At 39.6% G+C, this 26,940-nt stretch overlaps 1 protein-coding gene across 1 annotated transcript in view; it reads left to right on the forward strand.

Moving 5' to 3' along the window:
- The first annotated feature begins 2,503 nt into the window (after positions 1-2,503).
- LOC149302332 (microcephalin-like) overlaps positions 2,504-26,940 on the forward strand; it is a 153,635-nt gene continuing 129,198 nt past the window's right edge. Inside the window, exons 1-7 of the mRNA XM_089482425.1 lie at positions 2,504-2,558; positions 3,953-4,044; positions 5,060-5,178; positions 8,979-9,066; positions 10,238-10,352; positions 11,804-11,935; positions 15,307-16,413. Of these exons, the coding sequence (XP_089338551.1) occupies positions 2,504-2,558; positions 3,953-4,044; positions 5,060-5,178; positions 8,979-9,066; positions 10,238-10,352; positions 11,804-11,935; positions 15,307-16,413 (1,708 nt within the window). The remainder of the gene's footprint in view (positions 2,559-3,952; positions 4,045-5,059; positions 5,179-8,978; positions 9,067-10,237; positions 10,353-11,803; positions 11,936-15,306; positions 16,414-26,940) is intronic.

The raw sequence follows: 26,940 nt of genomic DNA on the forward strand, positions 1-26,940 counted from the left end.
AAAATTCAGACTGCGCTCCAAATCACTGCGTATCGGCAGCTGACGATACAAGCCCTATAAATACCAGCTCTTTAGGCACCCATGTTTTATGGGGAATGGTGTTAGGAGGTATAGAATGCTAAAAATTGGTGGCCCTTTGTGTCATTGAACTACATGTCCCAAGATGCTTGGTAGGTCACTTATGAATCATTGAGCCATACCGCACCCCATCCAATTAATGCCAGTGCCAGCTGTTTGTACAGAGAACGCGGCATCAGTGCTTGAAGCAATGTAGAGATAATTTCCCTTTTAAAGATGTTATAAAAAACTGTCTGTACTTTACTTTATAGCAACTGCTCAATACTAGGAGAAAAGGAAATGGAAATTAATGAAAAAAGGATAAATGGAGGACAAAACATACTGGGAGAAAATATAGATCTCATGTAGCAGTTGGTTGTGAACTAATTAAGGATTTAAATGGTACAAAACTGATTGACTGACGAGTGCGGAGTTGTAATTAAAGCTTGTGCCAATGAAGTGGGAAACATCACTTTAAATCCAGGTGCTAGCTCAGTATGACCTCTTACAAGTCATTTTCCATCCCAGAACCTCAGGTGTCAAGCTATTTAATGATGAAATTCATTTTGTGAATATTGCTAAGCACAGTACAATACATGTGCGAAGAATACTATGTAGAAAGACGGTATTGCTATCATGTCATATTAAAACCATAAATGTTTGCACTAATCAGACTAAAGCTCTTTGGTTTTCTGTAAAATAATTAAAACAATGTATCACTGCAAATAGAAAGCTGTAGTTTGGGCGTATATTGTTATGGTCTATGGTTACTATTATATTTAAAGGCTATATAATTGGACAAGGTAATTGAAAAGACATAACCATATTTTGATTGAAAATGTTGCCACGGTTATATTAGTAAAGCTTTTTTTTAAATGGTAAATGTAAAGTTTGCTGTTCATGTTCAGTAAATGCATCTACAGATTTTTTGTTTCTGTTACACCCTTTGGAGTCTCTGCTATTAGGTTCCTGTGTCCTCATCTCATGTCGATTATCCTGGTCATCCTTGAGCCATCTTGGCCAGCCGTGAATGCGTTGGAGCGTATGATTTACTGTTACTGAGTTTCAGCTACCATGCAGCTATCATCTCTTACAAAGACCAGAAAGACATCAAAGGAGCATTGATGTGCAAAGGCTTTTGTTAGGCATCAGTGAAAATGTATTCTTCACTAAAACCGCTTTTTAAGTACAATGAGGTGTGTTTTGCTCAGAGGTACTGCCTATTTGTTTTCTTGGTGGCTACTAATTACCTAGTAGCATGGCATACGCACACGTGTTAGGAAAGTGCTTTGATAATGCATTCTACCTAGCGACATATTTACCATTGCGCTGCCATAGGCCTAACCCAGGGAATCACTTGTAGCCATCCTTTCCACACTGATGATGTCATGCCTGGTGGAAATGGACTACATAGGCTGTGTCATCACAGCACAGTCCTCCAGGATGTTAACAGGCACATTAGGAAGATATTAAATAGCCCATTCATCAGTAGGACTACAGGATAGACTGTGGCAGAGGGGTCACCAACACAATGGACCTGTCAGCCTAGATGAGAATACAGCACTGATTCTACCCTGAGGGCAGGGTTCAGGATTGAAACCTGGTGAGATGTCATGTTAGCCTTTTGAACCGACTAGAGCCATTTCAACTTATAACAGGTTAAGCCAAGTAGCAAAGGCAAGACTGTTATTTCTACAATTCTTCCCCAACACTTCGGAATCTTTCATTGGTGCTTCAGGCTATTTTTTTGAATCCAGAATGACCGTAGACAATGCAAGCCAAGTTTTGGAGATCCACCACCTCTCATATAAGGAACTCCCCACTATGTTTCATAAGGACCACCAGGTTCTTTGCTGAGGAACCAAGGTGTTCTTTGGCCCTAAACCAGAACACGGTTTCACTATTAAAGTTGAAACTAAAACCCAAGCAAACCTGTTAATTGTCCTGTTACATCTACTTGATAATCAGTGTTACTCTTCTCTGTCTCCTTTATATATATATATATTTTTTTTTTTTTCCTCTTGGCTACCATGGCTGAATTACTATATAACCCTTAGATATGTCCTGTGGAAAATATGGCAATTCTACATGGAATTCGCCAATTTTATTAAACTCTTTATTCTGGGACATTCGGTCACAAAACAATAAATATATTTGTGCAATTTTTTGTGTCTATGATATTTCAGAAATAACTCTATAAATGATCTCATCGGATCATATGCCTTTACTGGATTATAACATTGTAAATACCTGCGGCTTAGATCCACTCCCTGTAGTTAAGAAGCGCTAATCAATTTCGCTTCTGCTTGGGCGGTTTCCGCGGCAACAGAAAGACGCTTTCTACGAGCTACGTTCGTGACGCCACGGCACGTGACGACGTTCGACGAAAGCGGAAGTGAAGTTTGAAGTGGTGGCGGGTCGGAAAGCTGTGCTGTATGCGGGCAGCATGGACGTGTCTGATCCATCATCACCGGTGTGCGGCAGTTCGGATATCCTCACAGGTAATGGCAAGAAGTCAACCTTCGCAGCAGGTTCGGTTGTATGTAATTCCGCGAAATGGGTTTCACTTAAAGCATAAAGCATGCAGGCAGAAACATGGAGCTTTACAGCCAATCATCATCAAATACCACGTTTACGGAGACTTGGATAAGAAAAGAATCCTCTAAAGCTGGTCTATTTTAAAGTACCAATGATAAAAATGAAAGTTACTAGGGGCTTTCACATGTACCTGCTTACGATCAGGTATGTTCTGCATCATATACAGCACATTATTTCATGGGGGGGTATGTTGTTCTCTGGTGCTGTTGTCATGCCCCTTATGCATACTTGGAAGCTTTTTAAATTAGATGACCCTGAGATCCTTTATTGTAGGGGGGATATTAACCCTTTAACAGCCCATCGTGAAGATTCTATGTAGTGACTCACCAGTCCACATGGAAACACCGACTTGTCATTACTTGAAGATACTTATATTGAGTCACCTACATTCAAGCAGGGATATCAACTGCAAAATACCAGTAGCAAAATCACCAATTGGGAGTCTTAGCTATGATCACAGCAGTGAAGAGCTGGAAGGAGTCTGTGCGATGGAGAGAATGAGACTCCGTGTCAGACCTTTCTAGCAGATGGAGAACTGGGGTCCTTTTAATAAGCAGCTAAAATGAAATGCGGTAATAGACGCATAAACTGCTTATTTTAATTAAAATAGGAGTCACGTTCCCCTGCATTATTCAATGAAGATCGAAGTAAAATGAACTTGCTGGTTTTTTTTTTTTGTTTAAGAAATATCCTTTGTGCAGGGTCTTTAGTGACGGCTCATGCATCTGAGAATATGTGCTCGTGTCCTCAATGTGGATACTCATCTCTCACGGTAACATGTTTTGTCAGTACCCTTTGTACACATCCCGTAACATTAAGAAACCTGCAAGAATATTTTGTAGGAATAAACATGGTTTTTTTTTCATCGGATGAAGTGAATAGCAACAGTGTTATTCTACGCAGTTAAACGTGTCTGTGATTTCAAAATAAAAGATAATAATTAATAAAAAAATAAATAAACCCCTTTCAACATATTCTCCGGTTGACAATAGCGTGCAAGACTTTTTCAATGATTCATAATAATGCAAGCAAACAAACAAAAAAAATGATGGGCCTTCAGTGCTGGAAATTTATAGTGGGTTTAAATGTCTGCTTGGCACTGGAACGTTTCTTGCTAATGCAGCAGTGGGAATTAGTGGGTTAGTGGTGGGATGGAGAAATCCAAACAATGAGAGACGCAGAGATGTAAGGTGAGCATGTTGAGAGAAGAGTCAGTTTCAGAATCCAGGTAATAGTTCAGGACCAGGAGCATGTAACCTCAGCATTGCTCTAACGTCCATTCTGTTGCACTTTTCAGGTGTTACTGCATACGTTGAAGTATGGTCATCGAACCGGACAGAGAATTATTCCAAAACATTTTCACAGCAGCTGCTGAATTTGGGAGCAAAAGTAAGTAGTTTTTTTCTTTTCCGTAATCTCCTATGGATTTTCATGCAGTTAAAGATAAAATCTTTCCTGTTCCTACTTGAAAGAAGATACAATAGTATATAAGATCAAGTTGATGTTTTTTTTAGGGTTTCAGGGTCATACCTAACTTTTTTCCCTAGCTCCAAAAGTTTATTGAAAAGAAAACAAAACAATATGTGGCAGGCTTATACGTTTGTCTGGCCCTGAGTGAAAGTAATTGGTACAAACTGGATCAAGAGGAAGAACGATTGTATTGTAAAAGCTCATCTTCAGAAGTTTCTCATATGTTGGTCCAATGACGACAATGAGGTTTCGGGCAAGCTCCTTTTCTGAGTTAACAATGTATATTACATTTTGTGACTTAATATAATCCCTCCGCTTCCGTTCATAAACATAATGTTGCAAATTTCACAAGATCTGTTAGAAAAGCCTTATTTTGTGTGTGTGCATTTAGGATGTAAGCTTAGTGGCGCAGAGACCTTTCTTTATCCTGAGGTATACATGCCTTATGCAGCTAAGTTCATAGTGTCTGGTGAATTACAGCACGCCATAAAACTCTGCAGGCTCAACAAATTTTCTCCACTAAAGAGCTAGCCACAAAAGCCATGAGCTGCCACGCTACCGCTTCAAGGTAACCTTGCCAAGCTCATGTCTTCTGTAAGCACATACCCAGGAAAAGGTGATGTCGTGTTGAGGTGCATACGTTGATTTTATATAGAGCGAGTTCTTGATATCTTAGGCACCATAAAGCAATTCCCCATTGCAATGGCGACCTGTGGCCTGGTTTTGCAGATATATATGTGGATATGTTTAAATAGTGGTAGCGGCAAGTATTCTTCATTGTTTTAGGCAATAAAGTCTGCCTTATTACTGGTGCGTAAATACAGCTTAATTTGTTTCATCTGGTTTGACCTCTCATAACTGTTGTTGATGTTCGTGGTTACTATGGAAAATGTATAGTTATTGATTACAATTTTTTTTTCCCCCTCTCTACAAGGTGTCCAAGACGTTTAACAAACAGGTTACGCATGTGGTTTTTAAAGATGGAATTCAGGGAACGTGGAATAAAGCCGTCAAGACTGGTGTAAAATTAGTGTCTGTCCTTTGGGTGGAAAAGTAAGTGCAGTTGTGACTGCTATGGAAAATATCCTTCATGCTATTGTCACCCCCCCCAGTAAGAACACATTTCTGTAGTTTAATTATTAAGGTATTTAAAAACTGGCGTCACTCTATCTCTATACAGAGGGAATCAGTAACAAATATTTGAAGATGGAAAATGGTAGATCTTTTCATCAGATCCAATGTATTGAAAGTTTATCGAAGCATTCAGGGGCAATCCATCATTAGTAAATACGGGTTTGAACATTTATAGCGTGCATTCTTTTGTAATATTCCCTTTTGACTGTGATGCCTGCATGTGAGATTTATCTACTAAAACCGGGTAATCAAGCTCTCATAAACAGTCACTTTGAGTGTTCAACATGTCAGTTCTCTCTGCTGGTAATCAATAATCGCATATGTCCCAAGCGAAAGTCTAATGAACCTTGCCTTTGCCATTAAGTTTATGAAATGACGGTTTGTTTGGATCATTTACTGTGGCTTATTGGAGTTTTCTGCTATGTGGTACAGGGGATATTACCTTTGATTTTATGGTTATTTGAAATGTCATTATCAAATTAGTACACCTCAAGCAAAAAATTCAAATAACTCAAGCAGAGAATGTTTTCAGGTCCTCCTCTGATTAATGCAGGTGGGATCAGTCATTAGGGTTTATATACTAAAAGGAAGAGTTGGCCGGAGAGTTGCGGGTTTCAACTCCCTCACTGCACCATTCATTACAAAGGGCCAATGATGGCTGGTTTCTCCAGCTAAAAGGGGTGAGCTGGCCCTGTATAGTGCACAATTCAATGGGTTATAAGACTTCAAAAGAAATCTTGCTGATCTTAGTACACGTTATACATGGCCAGCCAAGCTCTTGCCTCCGAAGCTTACTAGGGCTGGTGGGTGTTTGTAGTGAATACTTAAGTCAAGCAATTGCTTACTCAAGGGTGTTGATGCCCAAACTTCAGAGGCTGCTATCAGACTAGGACTTTTTCATTTCCCTGTCCAAAAATAGTTTTTCTTATGTTTTTATCATTTTGAGTTAAGCCCCATGCCCCAAATCAGGTATATCTTCACATTCTTGCCTGTTGCAGCCTTAAAGGTTCAACATCTCTGCTCCAATGTAAACCACGTGGTCTCATCCAAAAAAAAAAAAAGATGCCCTGCAATCGAGTCTTTCAGTGGAGCTTTGCAGATAAACTTAAGCTTTTAATTGTTCCAGACCTTCATGCGGTTATCAGCTTGGCAACAATTTTTAGACCCTATATATCACTGCAAGTACCATCGCACTCTTTCTGACAAGACATAACAAAGAAAATCAATACATTATGGGCTCTGTTGGCGCATACAGGATTAATATACAGCTTATGTTATGCAGTTCAACAGACTGTCCAGTGTAGCTCTGTGTATGGAAGATTTAATTAATTTTTGATTTAATGCTAAATGTCTACTTATAAGCGAATTTTTTTGCACTGGCTTTGGCATGCAGCTGAATAAGTATTTCTTTACCCAATACCAAAGCCTTTTTTTCTTTTCTTTTTAGAGTAGAAACTTCTCTTGCACCGTGTAAGATCCCTTTAAAAAAAAACACATTGGGATCTGTTGTCATACATTTTTATAAATATTAAAACCTTTTTTGTGAAAGTTAGAATAAGTCTTTGGAAAGTACAGCCCTGTAGTTTGTAGAATTCACAATGTTACATAAGTATATCAATTCAAAAAAGTGCTAGGCACCATGTATCAAAGGCAATCCACTGTTGTATACCGCTTATGACTGTCCCTGTGGATTAATGGTACTTTGTGCTGTAAAGAACTTTTTTCTTTGACATTTTTACTATTTGTTGTTTAACTATGCTTTCCCCTTTTTTCCTGTAGTCCCATACCTTTGTTTGAAAACATATCCACCTACACTTTTTATTTTGCATCTTTATTCTGAGCCGGAATGTTGTTTTCTAAATAGAGGATACCCATGGTGATGCTGTGACATCACTGGGGACCGCACAAGTATTTTTTTTTATTTGTATTTTTTTTATATACATTGTAATGCACACCATTTGTGATCGGTAGCAGGAGGATCAGATGTACAGACCCTGCAGGGTCTCTACACCACAATGCTGGCATAGAAGAGAGATGGTGCTGCCATCAGAACTTAATAGGGACGATGCAATCCCCACACTACCTCTCGCCTTTCTCTGTTCCTTATGTTTCTCCTAACCCATGTTCCCTCCGGACTGTAAGCTTGCGAGCAGGGCTCTTTCCACCTAATGTATCGGTTTGTCTTATTCTGTCAATTCTAGACAGAAAGTAGGCTTTTCACCATAGCAACCAATGGAACGTTATTCTGATCCGACCATTCCGTTGTCTACTATGTTGATGAAACCACTTGGCACCTGAGTCACTTTTTAAATATAACTCACTGAATGTTAATCAGTTATCATCATGACTGTCTCCAGATAGACGTGTGAGTGAAAATAAAGGATTAATAATCTGCGCTGTTATCCTTGGTTTATAATACGTGGAGATGAATGCATACACTGATATACCGCATGTCCGTGAAAATAATGTCTGTTTAGAATTCGATGTCGTAAAATTCCCTGTTGGTGTAATGGTCAGGTTGTCCCAATACTTCTGCTCCCTTTTATTGTATTTTGAAACTGTTATAAAGGTAAACTGCTGTGTATTTCCTTTACTATACACAGAATGTGTACCCATCCATTATTGAATAATAGAATGTGACACAACTATTGCAGTCACAGTCTCTCGTCCATTATGCACAAATGGAGCTTATGTGTAATTTGCATTCTTATCAGCTCTTGCAAGTTCATTGTACTTTCCCATGGAAGTAAATTATTTTCCTCTTGACATGGCCGGGTGAAAAGGGTGATAAGGCATCCTTATTCTCACAAAATAAAGTAGTACTCATCATAATTCTAAATCAATTTAAACAATGCCAGTTCTGTAGCATGACAAGTTTGAATGACACCATGGCTACGGATTTTTAATTTTATGTCTTTGTTGTCCAAGTTGATAAAAAAAAAACCCCAAAAAACGAAACCCTCACAATACTGCCGTAGTGGGACCAGGGTACCGCGAGTAAAGTACTGGCATTATCCTTTACCGTTAGCGCCTACCAGTGGTCTTCTTCTCTTAATTTTCTAACTGTGTGGGAGCCGTAGAGCATGTTGTTAAACTGTTGGTTTCCATTGGATATTTCACTTTTTATCAATAGTCCTTTATTGTATTGGTTGTTCAATTTAGTTGGCTTAATGTATAAAGCCAACGATTCTTCATTTATGGTGGGTGAAAAGTGACAAAGCACAGCAAGCCAAATAAAACACCCTTATGTCAATATGTACACGTCTTAGTCTTAGTCACGTATTGATGTAAGTGTATTTTATCTTGCTTAATGTATAAGAACATGCTTATAATCACATTCCCTGTAGGATGTGATTGATCACTTGAAAGCGGATGATTTTTTTTCCCCCAGCTACTGACAAGCAGCAAGTAACACAATGCAAGGCGATGTAGACTGAGGTTCTCCACATGGGGATCGCCAGCTCGTGCTGTGCTCCATCCAGCATGCGACGGGGAACTAACATAAATAAAGCAAGAAGTCCACATGGGAGGATTCTTTTCCATAGACACTTTCCCAAATTACTAGCATCCTACAGCCCTCTCATAGTTCTGATAAAATTGTCTTTACATCATGCCTAGGTTTTCATAGTCCTAGAATTGGGTAACTACTTTAATATATAGCTTCTTTTTTTTACTGTATGATATCTTATGGTTTTGATTTGCTTATATATTTAATACAGGTGCAGAGAATTGGGTTCCCATGTTGACGAATCATTGTTTCTCCCAATAAATACCAATAACGGATTGCCCGATCTGATTAAAAAGAAAGTAAGCACGCAGTGTTCGAAGTAATAAACCATTCCAGGCACTATTTGTACATATTAAGGATTCTAATTAAATTGTAAATAGTATTGTATATTTTATGTTTATCAGCGGATGACTAAGTTCTGCCACAATCTGTTACTAAAATAAAATCACTGTGTACTTTCTCAGGTGCTGTTATTCATACACTCTTAGCGGGGATTATTTTGTTGAGCCCTCCACCCCGATCTAATATAAATAATTACTACAGAGCTACTGACTGAATTCAAAATATAATTTTTACATAAGAAGCTAGAGGAAATCTTAAATCTCATATTTTACATGCATAAAATATATGGATGTGCTTACAGTTTAATAACAAAAAATACCATTTTGCAACATCGCATCTAAATAATTCACAACTGCAATTTTTACAGTATTTCTTTTAAGAAGTGATAGTTTGTAATCCAATATAATTGAAGACATGTATTATGGATGGGTGTTCTGAAGGTGTATCACAGCTATTCATCGGCTCCCCCCCCCATTTAAAGGGGCCATCACTATGATTTATTAGCTTCAGAGACCTTGTATAATGCTTTAGGTGAATGTAGGTATTGGTCTATTTGGTCTTTTATCGTGATACATGAAAGGAAGCAAATGGGGAAGTTAGAGTACATCCAGGACAAGAAATTGAGATATTTTAGCTTTGTTACAAATCTCAATTTAGCTTTCCTGAAGTATTTTACCTTTAAACCAAATAGCAAACATAATTACAATTATAATAAAACCAAAAGCATAAGCTGTAAGTCATTGAAATAAACAAGTTACGTTATTCTAAAAGTAGACAATCCCCCCCTTTAGTTACTACTGCAGCACTAGATCTATGTTGATGAAACCCATCTTCAGGACATTGATGGAAGTGCTCCCATCCCAGCAAGCTTTTAAATGTCTTCAGACAAGCCCATATTTCAGACCAGTGTGATTTGTTAAGTGATCAGAGAACATTTCTGTCTCAGGATTCGGTTTAGAGAGGTCATGCAAATATAAGGAGCTGTGTTTCAGATGTTCCCTTATGCCATCTTAGGAAACATACAGCTGAGACTTTAAAACCTCATACAACAGAGCTGTGTATATTCTGAGTTAGATTGTTCGATTTGTTTTAGGTTTTTAAGATTGTTTTTTTTCCAAAATATCTTAGCGCAAGTGTATGCAGCCCAAGGACTTTGTCCAGAAAACACCAGAAAACGACAGACGCCTCCAGAAGAAATTTGATAAAATGTGTAAACAACTAGATGTGCAAAAAGCATCAGTTGGTAAGTTAAACAAGAACTCATGCATGTCAGTCGTAATTGCTTCGATTATACTTCTGGCACCTAAATATATTATTATTATTTATTAAGCGCCAACAAATTCAGCAACGCTGTAAAATTAAAATGGGACAGTAAGCACAACAAACATACATTAATACATACAGACACATCAGGAAGTTGAGGACCCCTGCTTTGCCATCTAGTCTTATGGTACTTTTACAAAGAGTTCCAGGCAGGAATGGTGGGCTTTTGAGTGTCCCACTTGTGAGCTTACAATCTAAGGGAGTAGTATGGCTAATTGAAACAAAAGCATATTTTAATGTTTATGTATGAAAAGTGAGCGTGGTGTGCAGTTTCTTTGTCGTAGAATGAAATGTCCCATTGAACATTCTATTATTTGCTATAGTCATGTGGCCGCTTATCAACCTTTGCATGCAAATCACATTTTATACATTTCTCTCAATGAATTGGACCACTCCCTGGCTCATAACAATACAGTATATCTCTTTGGTTTTTATGACATTTTTAACTAACCTATTGTGACCCGATGACAATGCCAAGATAAACTTGATACACCGTATTTGCTCGATCAAATGCAAATGCTCTGAAAAATAAGGCATATCTAGTGGGCAGAGAGGCAAATAGTGGGTTAAAAGGCATGTCGGGGGGCTGAGTGGCAAATAAGGGGGTACAAGGCATATCTGGGGGGGGGGCTGTTTGGCAAATAAAAGGAAATAAAAAAACCAAAAAATGCATTTTTCTTAATCATAGTTTTTTTTATATCTGAGAAAAGTTGACATGTGAATTAATATTTACTAGTAAAACATTTTCCTATAATGCAGTCTTATATTCAGGCTTCCCCCCCCCCCCATTAATATTCAAACTTTGGGGGTTGTCTTATAATCGACCAAATGCGGAATATGAGAACCTTGCACAAGTGACTATTCAAGACAGAAGACAGAAAATCGCTAGTAAGATTGTAGATTGCCCAAGGAAATTCACACTTTTTAAATACACATCATACATTTTTCATTTTTATTTTGTTTCTTGCATTCATTGCTTGGTTGATAGCAGAAGTATTATTAAACACTAATCTGCAACTACTATGAACAAACTTCCATTGCTTGGATGATAAAGCAAATATGTATATGCTATTAGGTATATTTATGAATTCGGGACTTGGTAAGTTTGAATAGCATTTGATTTTGTTGATTTTTTTTCTTTTAGAACCTAGAAAGATGCACGCCATCACTAAATTTTACCCGCTCTCAAAATATCCCCGTAGTAGCAGGTTTTTCTTAATGTCCTCGTCAGGATACCTACACCACAAACTGAATACACATAGTCTGTATTAGGGGTGCCTGTTATGTAGCAATGTTTGCTACTTTCAGTGTCTGTGCCATTTGCCGCAAGATTGAAAGAGTTGATCAGTTTTATTTTTTGACGTTTTACAGATGTTCCTGTTTTGTTATTTGATGAAGTAGGGGAATTAACGTACAGCCCGAAGGCTGTAGCTGATCGGTGCAGTGCAATGGAAAAAAGATTAAGGGAAATGAAGAATAAAAGAGAAAATCTGTCTCCTACAGGTAAAGCTAAATTAAACAGGCTACAGTGCTGTGAACAAATATTTGCCCCTTTCTTATTGCTTCTATTTTTGCACATTTGTCACAAATGTTTCAGATTGTCAAACTAATTTTAGTATTAGACAAAGGTAACCAGAAGAAACACAAAACACATCTTTTAAAAAGATTATTTCATGGAAAGAAGGAAAAAAGCTATCTGATTCTACCTGGCCCTACCTGGCCCTATGTGAAAACCAAATTGCCCTGTTAGTTTCTAAATCAACCAATTAATCAAAATTAATTGTTAATTGGATTCAATCTCATTAGACACACCCAGGCATGATTATTGCCATTCCCGTTTTATCTAAACATCCATTAAATAGAACTTGTCTTGCAAAGTGAAGTAGGCTAAAAGTTCTCAAAAAGCAGCACGTGATGCTGCGATCTGAAGAAATTCAAGAACAAATGAGAAACGGCTATTGGCATTTATCAGTCTGGAAAGGGTTACAAAACCATTTCTAAGGCTCTGAGACTCCAGCGAACCTCAGTTATAGCCATTATCTATAAATGAAGAAAACCTGGACCTGCCTACCAAAATTCCCCCAAGAGCTCATCGATGAATCATCCAGGTCACAAAAGAACCCAGACTAAAGTGTCAAGAACTTCACACCTCACTTACCTAAGTTAAGGTCAGTGTTCACAATTCCGCATTAAGAAGGACTATGCAAAAATGGCACCCATAGGAAAGTTGTAAGATGAAAACAACTTCTGACCAAAAAAAAAAAAACAATCTTGATGACTCCCAAGACTTTTGGGATAATATTTGGTGGACTGATGAGTCACTATAACAACATCATACCTACAGTCAAACATGATGGTAGTGTGATGGTCTGGTGCTGTTGCAGGCCATAATTGATGGAACTACAAATTTAGCTCTGTACAAGAAAATCCTCAAGGAGAATTTCACATAACCTTTTTTTCTTATATTAATCTGTCATCCTAACATTTACATGTGGCAAAAATTATAAAAAAAAATAGAATAACTATACTATACTCCAGTCACATACTACTATACGTGGCGCCCAGCCAAGATAATTTCAAGGGCATAACCCAGAATGTTCAATGAAGTGGTTAAAAAAAAAAAAAAAAAGACCCTAGTCACTGCTAAAGGCTTGAATGAATCATTGGAACTGGTCCACATCTCTGTTCGTGAGTCTACCATATGCAAAACATTGAACAGGCATAGAGTCCATGGCAGGATACCACAGGGGAAGCCACTTCTGTCCATCACTGTTTTGTCTGAAGTTTGTCAGAAGTTGTGTAATGCAGCAGCACAATGATCCTAAACCAGGGTCGTTGGTAGCTCTCCAAAAGATCTGGGGAGTAGAGTCCGCTTTGGGAGTAGTCGTTGTACACACACTGCACTTATGCATACATACATACATACATACATACATACATACATACACAAATATTTGCAATATTTCCCATTTATCAACATTTTGTTTTCTTTATTTCTGGCAACCTGAAATATGCAACTATATATCTGCTTTGGACATCCTATTTTTAACTCTATAATATGTACATAATGACTTTGCTTCTGTACCCAGATTGTACCCACAGTGATCTCGTCTCAGGTCTCCTGTTGATCCTCCCCTTCCTCATTATCTCTTCCATTTCTCTTTATCTCAGCTCTCCATTTGCTCTTTATCTCCCCCCTTCGCTTTGATCCCCTTTGTCATTCTCTCCTCCTCTTTCTCTCATTTTATATCTTCCCTTTCTTTTTATCTATTCTCTTTATTTTCACACCTTTACATCTTACCCTCCCCCCCCCCTTTTTCTCCCTGCCTATCCCCAGTCGGCAAGCATACTTTAGTTCCAGAGTCTCCATTCAGGACTATGAGGTTGAGATTCGGGGGTTCAGCCTCAGTAGCCCCCACCCAGCGATACTCCTGCCCTAAACATCAAAGTTAAGCTACCAGAAGCACTTGTTTGAGGTTATTGCTGCCAATATGGTTTGACCAGTTATTAAATTCAAAGGTTCTCTTTTTCCACCAGCACCATGAATGCTTAATGGGTGTGTTCAGTAAAGACATGAAATATTATAATTGTTTGTGTGTTGTTAGCTTAAGCATCTTGTGTTTTCTATACTTGTGACCTTGCTGTAGATCAGGTCACGTTTTATGAACAATAAATGCAGAAAACCAGGTAATACCATTAATACCAAAGGGTTTACTTACTTTTTCTTGGCACTGTGTATGTGTGTATATGCCATACATATACACACACTTTCAGATCCGTTAAATGTTTTGCTAAAATGTACTTTAAATGTTTTTTTCTTCAGCCTCCCAAGTATCCAAGGATTTTTCTTCACTAAAGCCGTCGCTTGGCAACAGCCCTTCAGTCACGGGAGACTCTTCACATGGTGTGTAACATGTTATCTTTTTTGAAGTATTAAAATAAAAATAACAATACATACACCCCCATACACAACAGTTTATGTATTCCTATAAATAAATGATGAAAAGTGTCTGCGAATATATGACCTATAGGTCTAGCTGTTTGATGCCACTCAACACAAAAAAATGTCATGTCTCTGCAGGGCTCTGAATACTATAGAAGGCAAAGAGGCGTTCTAAACGCCATATAACTGCTGATAACTCTTTCATAATAACTTATAAGACTAGAAACCTAGAAGGTTTTAGGTGGTCTGGGTGTTTTGTAAAGAGGCAAACTTCTAAAATAGAGGAGTATACCCACACCTGAGTTGCCTGTGTGCCAATGCCTGCACAGACATCACAAAATCCTTTGACCAACTCATGTGTTAGTTGTATTTACAGAGCAAAAATAGTGTTTGAATCTGAACTTTCCATGCATTTGTGTGCCAAACTGGTGAACAGTTTATTTGCAGTGCATATATATGTGTGTATGTATATATTTCATTGAAAGGGTTTGTATCCATCTAATTGTGCCATTGTGTTATATCATATTTTTTTGGAACACTGTGGCCTAGTATTCAACTAACATTGGATGCATGTCTTTTTAATTCTAAAATTAAGGAAAACACTTTGCCGTAGCCTGACTTGGCTGAGGCCAGACTGAATGGCTAATACTCTCTGTTTTGGTGATCATCAGGACCATGCGCCCCACAGAATGCAGAAAAATATTTAAAGCATTATCTCTGTCATCAGCCTTGGGGATTGCTGGGTACTTGTCTCCAATAAATTTCCAGACCATCAGACTTGGACTGGCCTTTGTGAGATAATGTTGTAAGCTTGTGTGTCTTCAACTAGTAAAAGTTGCCTGTTGCCGTTATTATTATGAAGGGTGAGTGAATAGTCAACCCTATGGTTCAGAAAGCTGTGTACTGATACAAAATATACTGTGTTTTTCAGAAATTGATGATGACCTTAACACCAGTTATGATGAACTTTGGGGAAATGCAACAAAAGGACTGTCTCCTACTGCCTCAAAAGCCAAGAAAAAATCTGGTTCTATACTTAACGATGAACAGATTTTATCAAATGCCAGCAGGCAAGTGGTTAATTTGACTCTACAAAACAAGGAAGAAATAAAACCAGAAAAAGGTCAGATGGATTCACATACTGAAAAGAAGGGCCGCAAATCTCTAAATAAAATGAAAATGCTTGATGGTTCAGTTGATGGTGAAGGAGATGTATTTGATAAAACACACAGTACAAAGCAAGAAACCTCTGCTTTGACTTACGCCACATTAGCAAACAGGCTTATCTCAAAGTGTAAAGGAAAAGCTAAGAAAGCCAGGTCTCTTACCTTAAAATCAAAAACTGTTCCAAGTGTATCTTCTGAAAAGGATATTTCGCAAGAACTAACTAAACCTAATATGAACTCCAACAAGTCTGATTCGGAGGAATCATGTTTTGAAGACTTCTTTACCTCTAATTTAAACAACCATAAGCAACCTCTCACTAGGTTTTCTTTGGGCGCATTACCACGAAAGTCTCCAAGCCCCCCTCCACTGACCTCCATAAAAAAGAGGTCATATGGTGAAGCTAGACGATCCACGGGAGATGTTTTTGAACTAGATAATTGCAGCATTAAGAAGAAAAGGAAAATTGACCATACAGATACCAATTTCATCCCTAAAACGCTGACAAGTTCAAATTCCAAACAAGTGACACATCATCTTATGGAGACTTTGGATAATAGTGTTAAAAATATAAGTACTCCAAACAAACGGCGATCATCTTATCTTCTTCATCTTAGTGATGAAACAAATCCTGTGGTCAACCATGTACAAGAAACAGCATTGACTGATGATGCATTAAAGAAAGCTCCTGAAGTTACTTGTGTATCAGACCCTGGAGAAAATATCTGTCATGCTAAAGGACTGGAAGAAGTCATCCCATTAGTACCATGGAAAACAAAATTGAGGGGGCTTGAGCCTAAAGAAGAAAGGTTAAGTGTGACAAATGGCACAGTTTTTGAGAAGCACAGAGAAGATGTGAAAAGATCCAATCAAAGTATGTGAACCTTGTTAATCCTGGTAATTCGGTAAATATTGTGATAAGGCGTCAGGAAAAATAAACTATGCCTTCCCTGCCCCTCACAGAAACCCAGTTGATTAGAAAGGTTGACATTTTTACTTTTTTTTTCAATAATAGAAACAAAAAAAAAAAGGCCAGGTTTTGTTTATCCATTATTTTATATGAAAGTGATATTTTTTGTTAATCATATATATTTTTTTATTTTTTTTAAAGAGTTGTTTATAAAAAGATGAGAATGTGGTGTTTTCTTAAATAGTGATGGCTCTGTTATGGATGTGTTGATTTAGCGGCTGGAAATATGCAGTACAGTTTTAGATCATGTTTTTTCTTTTTTTTTTTTTTTAAAGTAATTCATTAGCATTGTATTTGTGTGTGTGTGCAAAAAAAAAGCAGAGTGTTTTTATGTAATTAAAGCTCTGATTCCTGTAATATGTTTATGAAAATTTTTGGCTGGCATGATACATAAATTTATGCTAAACTATATTTTGCAATTTAACTTGGCATTCATTATCATTGCATTGCACAGCGTTAATTTTCCTGGGGCTTTTCTTTGGATTTCAGTAATTCCATTTGTTTGTTTGTTTTTTTTTTTTTATGCGGTCTGTTTCTCTGAGACAACATTGACGAATATGTCTATTCACAACATTTCACCTTGACCAGAGATGAATCCCTCTTCAAAATTGTGTGAATGCTATGATGAAGGCCAATATATTTTTTGCACAGGTCAGCCCTGAATGCCATGCCTGCGAACGTTTGATTTAGGGCTGAAACAACGAATCGATAAAATCGATAATAATCGATAACGGAAATCGTTGTCGACGATTTCCGTTATCGATTAATCGAGTGATCGATTCGTTGTTGGCTCCTTTTACTTACCTCCGCGAGCGTTCCCTGCTTCCGCTACACGCTCTGCACTGCGTGACGGATGTGACGCGTTCCGGAGGTAAGTATTCTTTATGTCTGTGCGAATCGCTCTGTGCGAGTGGCTCCGTTCGCACAGAGCGGTTCGCTCTGTGCGAGTGGCTCCGTTCGCACAGAGCGGTTCGCTCTGTGCGAGTGGCTCCGTTCGCACAGAGCGGTTCGCTCTGTGCGAGTGGCTCCGTTCGCACAGAGCGGTTCGCTCTGTGCGAGTGGCTCCGTTCGCACAGAGCGATTCGCGGGGGTGGGGGTGGGGTTTCAGGGGATGCAGGGCAGGGTGGGGGGGCAGGCCAGGGTAGGAGACTGAGTGCAGGGCAGAGTGGGGGTGGGGGTGCAGGGCAGAGTGGGGGTGGGGATGCAGGGCAGGGTGTGAGTGTGGGGGCAGGGCAGGAGACTGGGTGCAGGGCAGAGTGGGGGTGGGGGTGCAGGGCAGAGTGGGAGACTGGGTGCAGGGCAGAGTGGGGGTGTGGATGCAGGGCAGGGTGTGAGTGTGGGTGCAGGGTGTGAGTGTGGGTGCAGGGTGTGAGTGTGGGGGCAGGGCTGGGTGCAGGGCAGAGTTGGAGACTGGGTGCAGGGGCACAGTGCAAAGTGCCAGGGCTGGGTGCAAAGTGCCAGGGCTGGGTGCAAAGTGCCAGGGCTGGGTGCAAAGTGCCAGGGCTGGGTGCTGAGTGCAAAGTGCTGGGTGCAAAGTGCCAGGGCTGGGGCAAAGTGCTGAGTGCTGGGTGCAAAGTGCCAGGGCTGGGTGCAAAGTGCCGGGTGCAAAGTGCTGGGTGCAAAGTGCCAGGGGTGGGGCAAAGTGCTGAGTGCTGGGTGCAAAGTGCCAGGGCTGGGTGCAAAGTGCCGGGTGCAAAGTGCTGGGTGCAAAGTGCCAGGGGTGGGGCAAAGTGCTGGGTGCAAAGTGCCAGGGCTGGGTGCAAAGTGCTGGGTGCAAAGTGCTGGGTGCAAAGTGCAAAGTGCTGGGTGCAAAGTACCAGGGCTGGGGCAAAGTTTCTTGAACAGTAATAGTCCACCTCTTTTCAGAATGTTTGGGGTTATTTTGTTTCATAAATATTGTGTTTGGGTTTTTGTACTTTGAAAATATTGTTTTTTTATTACATCATAACAAAATAAGAATGTTAATGTAAATTTTAAGTTGTTTTTTAACATCCAGTTCATTAAATTATTTTAAATAAACAAAAAATGTGCATATTTTTTTTATCCGATTAATCGAAAAAATAATCGGCCAACTAATCGATTATTAAAATAATCGTTAGTTGCAGCCCTAGTTTGATTACGGGAAAAAAATACATGTTGAAACTCAAATTTTAAATCAAGTCCTAGAAAGTTCTAAGAGTAACCAGACAACTTTTTGGACCAGGCCATGCCTTACCCAATTTATGAAAAACCTCTCACACCACCACACTAAAGTGATAAGAGTTTGGGGAGATTTGTATTTCAGCTCCTTCACTATGTATGAAGAAGGCCCAATCCCAGTGAGCTTCTGCTGCAAGAGGCGCTTGTCTGACCCTATATGATGTATACTAAAATAAGATTTCTCCTTGCATATAGTGAATTATGCATTATATAGGGCCAGCTCAATCCTTCATGTTGAAGAAACACATTAGTTTTTACCCTCTCATATTGAATATTGAAATGAACATTAAAACCACAACTACCCCTTTAGTGAATAAACACCATAGTGCGGGGGCGTGCCATCTTGGATGGATGTCATGCCATTTTTTAACTTAATGTTTATCTAAATGTTGTGTTGAAACAGCAATGAAGTTTAGGGTCAGCTCAAGTTGCCTTCTCAAGTAGAATGCCTGTGGTTTTTGCAACTGGTCTCTTTGAGTTGTAACATACACTGATTTAAAAAAAACAAAACTAAAAATGGTTCTTTTTCAATGTAAATACTTTAATAAATTTTTAAGATGTTGGCTATACCATTTACTGTCATCTACTTGGTTAGTATATAACTTGGTTAGTATATATATATATATATATATATATATATATATATAAAATGAGCATGTTCATGAGGACTGACATGACATTAATACACTAAGAAGTGTTTTGTGATAATCTTTATTTATGTAGCAGTGTTTGTATAATGTATGAAGAATTCAGTAAGTGCCATTAGTTTTTGGGCTAATGTAAAACAGACTTGTAGCCCTGTTTTATGATCAAAGGTCCTAAAATCCAGTTACAGATAGGGCAAGCAATTTGCAATAAAAGCTTAACTGAGCAGCCAGTGCTTTAAAGATCCTACTTCTATAACTTGTTCAACAGATCTTTTTTTGTTTTTAGGAGCTCTTCAAATGAGCTCAAGTGGTTTAATAAGTGTCTCGGTTCTTCTGAAAGATGTTCGCTTGTGCTGATGAAAGAGTCACTGTCGCTAATATACAGTCATCCAGAAAAAATGACACAATTTGTGGGAGCCTGAGGACAGCCAAGGATACTTATGAGTTTAGCAGCTTCAGAACTTTTTTATGAGTTGTGTTTAGGATGTTTAGGCTTAATACACTGGTGGTTAGTTCCCTATGAAACCAATGGCATAATATATCAAAAGCTGTTAAATTCTTGTGCAGGCTATTGCTGTAGAAAAGGACATAGCCTAAATCCAATCAGGACAATAATTGCCAAGTTTGAAGACCTTGATTAAACTTAGACATCGTTTCATTAATGCATATAAAATGCTTTTCTAAAATTCAATCACAATGTGTTTTGGTTTTGCATATAGATAGATATGTATGTTTATAACAAGTATGCTTGCAAATGCGAGGTTTTTTGTTGCTATTCGATTAAATGATTGATTTAGCTAAGAGTAATAAACTTGGGCATTTAATTTACTGTACAGGTGAAATGATTTTTGAAACATTTATCTTTAAACCTTATATGTATTGTGATGGTAGATTGAGAACATACAGACATTTTCTTGTAATTTTTTACATTTTAGCATTGCATGTTAAAATGTTTGCGATTTCGCTCTTTAAAGGAACATACTGAATACTGATGTCCCCAAGCATCCTATAGCCTTGCAGAAGCTTTGTTATTAGTTACTCTGCAGTGGTTTTTAGCTCTGTCCTTTTTTTTTTTTTCTTTGATGACATCCATTCCTGCTCAGCACCCCTTGTTTGTGGCAATTTTTTCCCCCTACATCTTTCATGGGTTACTGACTAGTATGTTGTTCACTTATGGACACATGTTTAGGCTATCCTTTATAATTTAATGAATATAGTTGCAAACTAATTATAGGTATCTGTATGTGATTTTATTTTTAAGATATATTGGGAGCTGAGGCCTTCTAGACAATATCCGGTAATTTTACAGGATTTCTTAAAAATCTAACGGGACCCAATTTAAGGTCTATAATGGTTCGCAAGATTAATTCTGCATTGGGTAATTCTAGAGAATATTTACATCCCGTGGTAAAATGGTATGATATGGCAACAAAAAATCTTTACAAAATGTTACTCAACTTGCTGGGATTCACTTGGAGTCTCTGGGTGAAGTGCTCCTTCTCCAGCCCTCAGTCTTCAATTGCTACCACAGGAGCAATGTTTGGTCACACACACTCCCTGTCTACCTTCTGCCTACTCAACTCCCTCTCTTTCCCCTATTCTCTGCCATCTTCCCCATCCATTTAAAAGCCTACTTGTGCTAGTCTTGCCCCGGTTCACAGCCACAACTACAAGAGAAGCAGGGGTACTCAGGGTAGCCAACTGTAGGAAGTTTCTGGTTGTGACTATCTAGTCCTTTTGTTTTTTCCCTTTTCTACCAGCCCTTTTATATACTGTATGTAAAGTGCAGTGAATATTCATTACAATGACCTTGAGTTTAGGTGGGCTGTGAGTGCATATGTATTGTATAGCAGGGCAGTAGTATTCCCCTACTGTACAGTTTCTAGAAAACTTAGTTTCTCACAACATGAATAGAAGAAAAAGCCACCACATCTATTTTACCACATCTACCTAGTTTCACCTGCCTCACCTGGCACAGACTGTCCATTAGGCAAAACAAGTTGTGCCCGCTGAGTTTTATTTGGAACTGAGGTGTGTGACCTGCTCTGGGGGTTATCATTTTCTGTGTTCTCCATGTGGGAAAGTCATCTAGCCAAAATTGGAAAGCTGTGGCAGGAAGGGAACAATAATCAACATAAAACAAAAAACCTCTAGGCAGTCAGGGATCATCAAGATCATTTTTAACCTCTCACCAGCAGTTTATTCACCAGAATAAGGTAATTATGCAGGAAGGCATTAAAAAGAAAAATAATAACTTTCTTCTTGATATGCCAGCTCAACTGTTCTTTCAGAGAATTCTACCAGTAATATAAAGTAAAATGAATTCAGGGAGTTTAAATAACTCTACACAGGGCTCTCTCCACCTAATGTATCGGTTTGTCAAGTCTAGTCTTGTCATACCGCTTGAATATACCGTATTTGCTCGATTATAAGACGACCCTGATTATAAGACGACCCCCCAAAATCTGAATATTAACTTAGGAAAAAAAGAAAAAGCCTGAATATAAGACGACCCTAAAGGAAAAAAGTTTTACCAGTAAATGTTAATTCATGTAAACTATTTTTTTTAATAAAAGCTATGATTGAGAAAAATATTTTTTTTGTTTTTATTTCTTGTATTTTCCAACCTGTCCCCCAGTTACGCACATCTGCCCCCAGGCTTGCCACTCCAATATGGCACTGTGGCCCATGATATGCCTTTTAACCCTCTATATGCCACTGTGCCCCATGGTATGCCTTTTGACCCCCTATGTGCCACTCTGCCTCCAGAAATGCCTTATACCCCTATATGCCACTCTGCCTCCAGAAATGCCTTATACCCCTATATCCCATTCTGGCATTTAGGGGGTTAAAATGCATATTATGGGGCAGAGTGGCATATAGGGAGGTATAAGGCATTTCAGGAGGCAGAGTGGCATTAAGGGAGTTAAAAGGCATTGTATAGAGCACTCTGCCTCCAGAAATGCCTTATACCCCTATATGCCACTCTGGCATTTAGGGGGTTAAAATGCATATTATGGGGCAGAGTGGCATATAGGTGTATAAGGCATTTCAGGAGGCAGAGTGCTCTATTAAATGCCCCCTTAACGCCACTCCAGAAATGCCCTATACCCCCATTTAACTAACACACACACACACACACACACTCTCCCCTCCCCTCCCCTCTCAGCCCTCTCTTACCGGTGCTTCCAGCCGGGGCAGCGGGTTGACGTCGCCTTCTGCTGCAGCCGGAAGGAGGTGGAGTTGGCAGCGGGGGTTTGTCTGCGTCCGTCGCGTATACTTTCCCCGGCTGTCAGAGATCAGAGTTCCCCGCACCGGTGCGGGGAACTCTGATCTCTGACAGTCGGGGAAGGTTTGCGCGACGGACGCAGACAACCCCCGCTGCTAGCCACACCTCCTTCCGGCTGCAGCGGACGTTGTCTACGCGGATCGCGTAGACGTCAACCCGCTGCCCCGGCAATACAGCAGGAAGCACCGGTAAGTGTGTGTATGATGGGGGGGGGGTGAGACAGGAGGATCCAGGTCCCCTGCAGCGGTGCGGGGGATCTGGATCTTAGTCTCCTAATCAGACTCTATTTGAGGTCTGATTAGAAGACGACCCCGATTAGAAGACGAGGGGTATTTTTCAGAGCATTTGCTCTGAAAAAAACCTCGTCTTATAATCGAGCAAATACGGTATGTTTTGTAAGAAATGCTGCGTGAAATGTTGGCGCTATATAAATAAGAGATAATAATAATTGTCAAATCCTGCTGTAGTGAATTAAACCCCATGACATTCTTAAGACTTCTGGCTACATGGCGCAGAAATTATTTAGCTTGTTGTACCTTTAAACTGCTGACTTTTTTTTTTCTTTTTCTATACTTACAACATTGTGTTTGGCATGTAAGGTCTACTATTATAATTTTCTATTTTGGACCTGCCCCCTGCGTTACAAGCATAGATCACAGGTAGCACACCCAAAGACCAGTCCTGGCATCAGATTGCATACATAGGACTTGTCCTAGCACCTTACCTGGACACATAAGAACTTGCGAGGGTTCTCATACTTTTCCACCAGCCCTGTGAATGTTTAATGGGTGTGTTTAACCATGAAATATTATCAGTGGCTGTGTTATTAGCATAAGCACATTGGGTTTTCTATATTTGTGACTTCGAGGTATATATATATATATATATATATATATATATATATATATATATATATAATACAGTATTGCATTCTTGTAGGCTTGTGATCATTTTATTAATAATATCTTTTATTTATATAGCGCCAACAATTTTGCAGCGCTTAATACAATACATATATATTCAAGGGGTATGACAAGAATAGACTTGACAGACTAAGACAAACCGATACATTAGGTGGAGCGAGCCCTGCTCGCAAGCTTACAATCTTAAGGGAATGCGGTGACAAACATAAGGCACAGATAAAGGGTGAGAGGTAGTGTGGTGGTTGTATCAGTGACAAGGAAGTTCTAGCAGCTAATATGGTATGCTTCTCTGAGTGTTTTGAGAGGTTTCTTGAATGTTGGGAGGGTGAATGCTGAAGGTTCGGTGGAAGTAGATTCCAGAGATATGGGGCAGCCCAAGTGAAATCTTGTAGATGGGAAAAGGAAGAGGTGATAAGTGAGGAGGAGAGCCTTAGCCCATGGGAAGAACGTAAGGATCGAGTAGGAGAGTATGAGGGAATGTATGGAGGAACGGTGTTATTTCACAGAGTGTGGGAGCAGAAGAGAAGGGGCGTGCAAGGAAGATAAGCCTAGCAGCAGCATTTAGGACAGACTACAGACGAGAGAGTCGAGACAGTGGAATGCCAACCAGAAGAGGGACTGAATGTGAGGGTTGAAGAAGAGGTTAGAGTCAAGGATGACCCCAAGGCATCGGGTCTGGTTAGTAGGTGAGATAGTCGTGTTGTTAATGGTGATAGAGAATTCAGGTAGTGGACTGGATATGGAAGGAGGTAAGATAATGAGTTCAGCTTTAGAAAGATTACGTTTCAGGTAGCATTGTGACATCCATGAAGAAATAGCAGACAAGCAATTGGTAATACGGGACATGAGATGGAGAGAGATCAGAAGAAGGGTAGATTTGGGTATCATCTGCATATAGATGATACTGGAGGCCAAATGAGTTGAGTAGTTTGTCAAGAGATGAAGTATAAAGAGAGAAAAGCAGAGGGCCAAATGCCATACTGTAGTACACTAATTGCATCTGGTTGTACCTTTCTTAACGCATATTTGGTTTATTTTGGTGAAATGCAATTAAGGGTATTTAATTTTGACATTTTGATACGTATATCTTAATGTTGTTGCAAAAAACTTGATGTTAATGCTGGAAACCATGTAGTACAAACTGAATGCAAAGCCATCAGGTATGTATGTATATAATTCGTTGCACATCCACAAATGTTGGGTGCTTGGTTGACTCTATACCAATCCATCATTCAGTGCAGTTTGGACAGACCTTAACTGACTTGACCTGACTTGCATTAGTCTGGGCGTAATATTGATTTTTTGTCTCTTGGTTAGATTTGCTTGCTGGCCACATTTCAACAATGGTAGCTCTGATGAGGAAATCATGAGGACATCTGGAAACACATTCTACATCCAGAAGTATTTTGTCCTTTGTACTTCAAGGATCCTATAAGAATGAAATAAGCCTCTAATAACTTAACTAAATCAGGGGGAGCAGCATTTAGAATTATTTATATTAAAAAAAGAACAATCAATGGTAAAATACTGGGTTGGTAATACATTTTACCTGTATCCGTGGCATAAGTTACACAAATATCTATTTTGGCAAATATTCCTCTGTTTTTGTCATGAAAGGTACAGTCTAGTGAAGGGATGAGCCTGACCACATTGTCTGCTTTAGTTTTTAATAGAGAAATACTCTTAGCTTTATTGACCAAATAGACAGTTGTGTTTCAGCTTCTTGATGCCACTATGCAAGGACCATTACTGGTATCCTCAGCAAGACATTTGAGCTTCTCTTGTATTATTCAACATTCAATGGATGAAGAAATATCACTGATTTAACCTAACAATACACAGGGCTGAGCTTAACTTCATAATGTATAGCAAAGACAAGGAGCTCAAACATAACTCAATTTAGAGAATTACTTCTGCTATGGTTTATTCTTGTGGGTAAGTCTATAGTAGAGTAGGGTTGTGTCAAATACTACACATCAACAGTAAAACACTGTTTTTAGACAAGTATAGTAATACACCCAATCTGAAGTCATATATACAGTATCGCACAAAAGTGAGTATTATTATTATTATTATTATCTTTTATTTATATAGCGCCAACAGTTTACGCAGCGCTTAATACAATACATAAATTCAAGGGATATGACAAGACAAGAATTGACAGACTAAGACAAACCGATACATTTGGTGGAGAGAGCCCTGCTCGCAAGCTTACAATCTAGAGTACAGCTTATTATGTCTTTCATATGACAACACTGAAGAAATGACACTCCGCTACAATGTAAAGCAGTGAGTGCACAGCCTGTATAACTCAACACACAACCATTAATGTCTAAACCTTGGCAACGAAAGTGACTACACCCCTAAGTGGAAATGTCCAATTTGCGCCCAAAGTGTCCATATTTTGTGTGGCCACAATTATTTTCCAGTACTGCCTTAACTAGGGCTGCAACTAACGATTATTTTAATAATCGATTAGTTGGCCGATTATTTTTTCGATTAATCGATTAATCGGATAAAAAAAAACAATATGCAAATTTTTCTTATTTTGTTATGATGTAATAAAAAACAATATTTTCAAAGTACAAGAACCCAAACACAATATTTATGAAACAAAATAACCCCAAACATTCTGAAAAGAGGTGGACTATTACTGTTCAAGAAACTTTGCCCCAGCCCTGGCACTTTGCACCCAGCACTTTGCACCCAGCCCTGGCACTTTGCACCCAGCACTTTGCACCCAGCCCTGGCACTTTGCACCCAGCACTTTGCCCCAGCCCTGGCACTTTGCACTTTGCACCCAGCACTCAGCACTTTGCCCCAGCCCTGGCACTTTGCACGCAGCACTTTGCACCCAGCCCTGGCACTTTGCACCCAGCCCTGGCACTTTGCACTGTGCCCCTGCACCCAGTCTCCAACTCTGCCCTGCCCCCACATTCTGCCCTGCCCCCACACTCACACCCTGCCCCCACACTCACACCCTGCACCCACTCTGCCCTGCACCCACACTCACACCCTGCCCTGCATCCCCACCCCCACTCTGCCCTGCACCCAGTCTCCCACTCTGCCCTGCACCCACACTCACACCCTGCATCCCCACCCCCACTCTGCCCTGCACTCAGTCTCCTACCCTGGCCTGCCCCCCCACCCCCACTCTGCCCTGCATCCCCTGAAACCCCACCCCCACCCCCGCGAACCGCTCTGTGCGAATGGAGCCACTCGCACAGAGCGAATCGCACAGAGCCACTCGCACAGAGCGATTCGCACAGACATGAAGAATACTTACCTCCGGAACGCGTCACATCCGTCACGCAACTAAAAGAAGGCGGAGACTGCAGAGCGTGTAGCAGAAGCGGGGAACGCTCGCGGAGGT

Source organism: Sceloporus occidentalis, unplaced genomic scaffold (assembly GCF_023333645.1).
Source record: "Sceloporus occidentalis isolate IW3139 unplaced genomic scaffold, rSceOcc1.0.p SCAF_19, whole genome shotgun sequence".
In the NCBI taxonomy this organism is placed as follows: domain Eukaryota; kingdom Metazoa; phylum Chordata; class Lepidosauria; order Squamata; family Phrynosomatidae; genus Sceloporus; species Sceloporus occidentalis.